A 1,318-nucleotide genomic window follows, 5' to 3' on the forward strand; every position below is an offset into this window, starting at 1 on the left:
GCGAAGTATTGGTGTCGCGGCTGGTGCGCAAAAAGTGCCAGAAATCATCCGCCACGCGAACGTACTCCTTCATGGCCTCCTTGGTGTTGAGCGAGGACCCCGTCGTCCAGCTGAGCAGCAAGGGCTCGAGGAGGGGCGCGTCGGAGACGCTGGGGTGGGACGTGCCGATGCTGGTGAGGAACCAGGAGGCGTGGCTGGGGATGCGGCGGAGGACGCCGAGGGCGAGCTCCTTGACGGTGTCGAAGTGCGGGCGGCCGTAGAAGGCGCTCTCGTGCTTGGACCAGGTATTTGAGTGGACGATGAGGAGGGGCACGTCGATGACGGCGTTGAGCGGCCCGCTCTGCTTGCCCGGGTCGAAGATGATGCCGCCGACGGCCGGGTTGACGTCCGAGGGCGCGTGCTTGAGGGCCTGCAGGGCGCCCGTCGCGCCGAACGAGTGGCCGCCGATGGTGAGGTTGCCGAGGTCGAGGCGGCCCGCCCAGTCGCGCAGGTGGGCGCCCTCGTGGCGCGAGTTGAGGCGGTACACGTCCTCGCCCTGCCCCTCGTTGATGGCGCGCAGGACGGCGACGGTGTGCAGGATCTCGGCGTCGCGGAAGGCGAGCTGGTCGTACTTGAACTTGGCCCTGTCCATGGGCGGGACGGACTCGAGCTCTCCGTCCTCGAAGTGCAGGATCCGCCTGTCGGGCTCGCCTTTGATGCGCATCAGGGATCCCGGTCCGCTGCCGTCGCGGTGCTCCACGGCAGCCACGACGTAGCCCCTGCTGGCCATTTCGCCGACGAAGTTGGTGTAGTCGGTCCTGGAGCTGGCGTCGCCGTGGGAGAAGACCATGACGGGGAAGGGCGGCTGCTCGGGGGCGTCTAGTAAAGGGACGTCGACCTTGGCGGGGATGGTGATGCCGCCCGCGATGAGCCACAGGGCAAACGTGAAGATGGGCCGCACGATGAAGTTGTTGACGCCGGCAAACTTGGCGTAGCCCTCGGCCGTCAGGCTGATGGGCCGCGCGATCCAGTCGTGCCTGCGCTTGTGCTCGCGGGCGCCCTTGTCGACGGGGTAGTACACGGTGAAGAGCGTCGTCTTGTGCTCAAAGGCCGGCTCGCCGCTGTCCTTGAAGACGGCCTCGGTGACGAGCCGCGGCTTGTCGAGCGGGACCTCAATGTCCACGGCGCCGACGTCGTAGCGGCCCGTGTACGCCGGCAGCGGGTGCGCGAACAGCGGGACGCCGCGGACGAGGCACAGCAGAACGTAGGCCATGAGCACGACGGAGGCGCCGTACCGCCATGTGAGCCGCGGCCGCAGCAGGTCAGCGACAAAGGTGAC

General features: G+C 67.8%; 1 protein-coding gene across 1 annotated transcript; it reads right to left on the bottom strand.

The window, feature by feature from the left end:
- Positions 1–4: 4 nt before the first annotated feature.
- On the bottom strand, positions 5–1,252 carry BBK36DRAFT_1101529 (hypothetical protein; the record flags this gene model as incomplete). Its single annotated transcript, XM_024889161.1, has 1 exon — positions 5–1,252. A coding segment is annotated over one exon (1,248 nt), but the record flags the coding sequence as incomplete, so codon positions are not given.
- Between the last annotated feature and the right edge of the window lie 66 nt (positions 1,253–1,318).

The sequence above is a fragment of the Trichoderma citrinoviride genome, assembly GCF_003025115.1.
Source record: "Trichoderma citrinoviride strain TUCIM 6016 unplaced genomic scaffold BBK36scaffold_365, whole genome shotgun sequence".
NCBI lineage: Eukaryota > Fungi > Ascomycota > Sordariomycetes > Hypocreales > Hypocreaceae > Trichoderma > Trichoderma citrinoviride.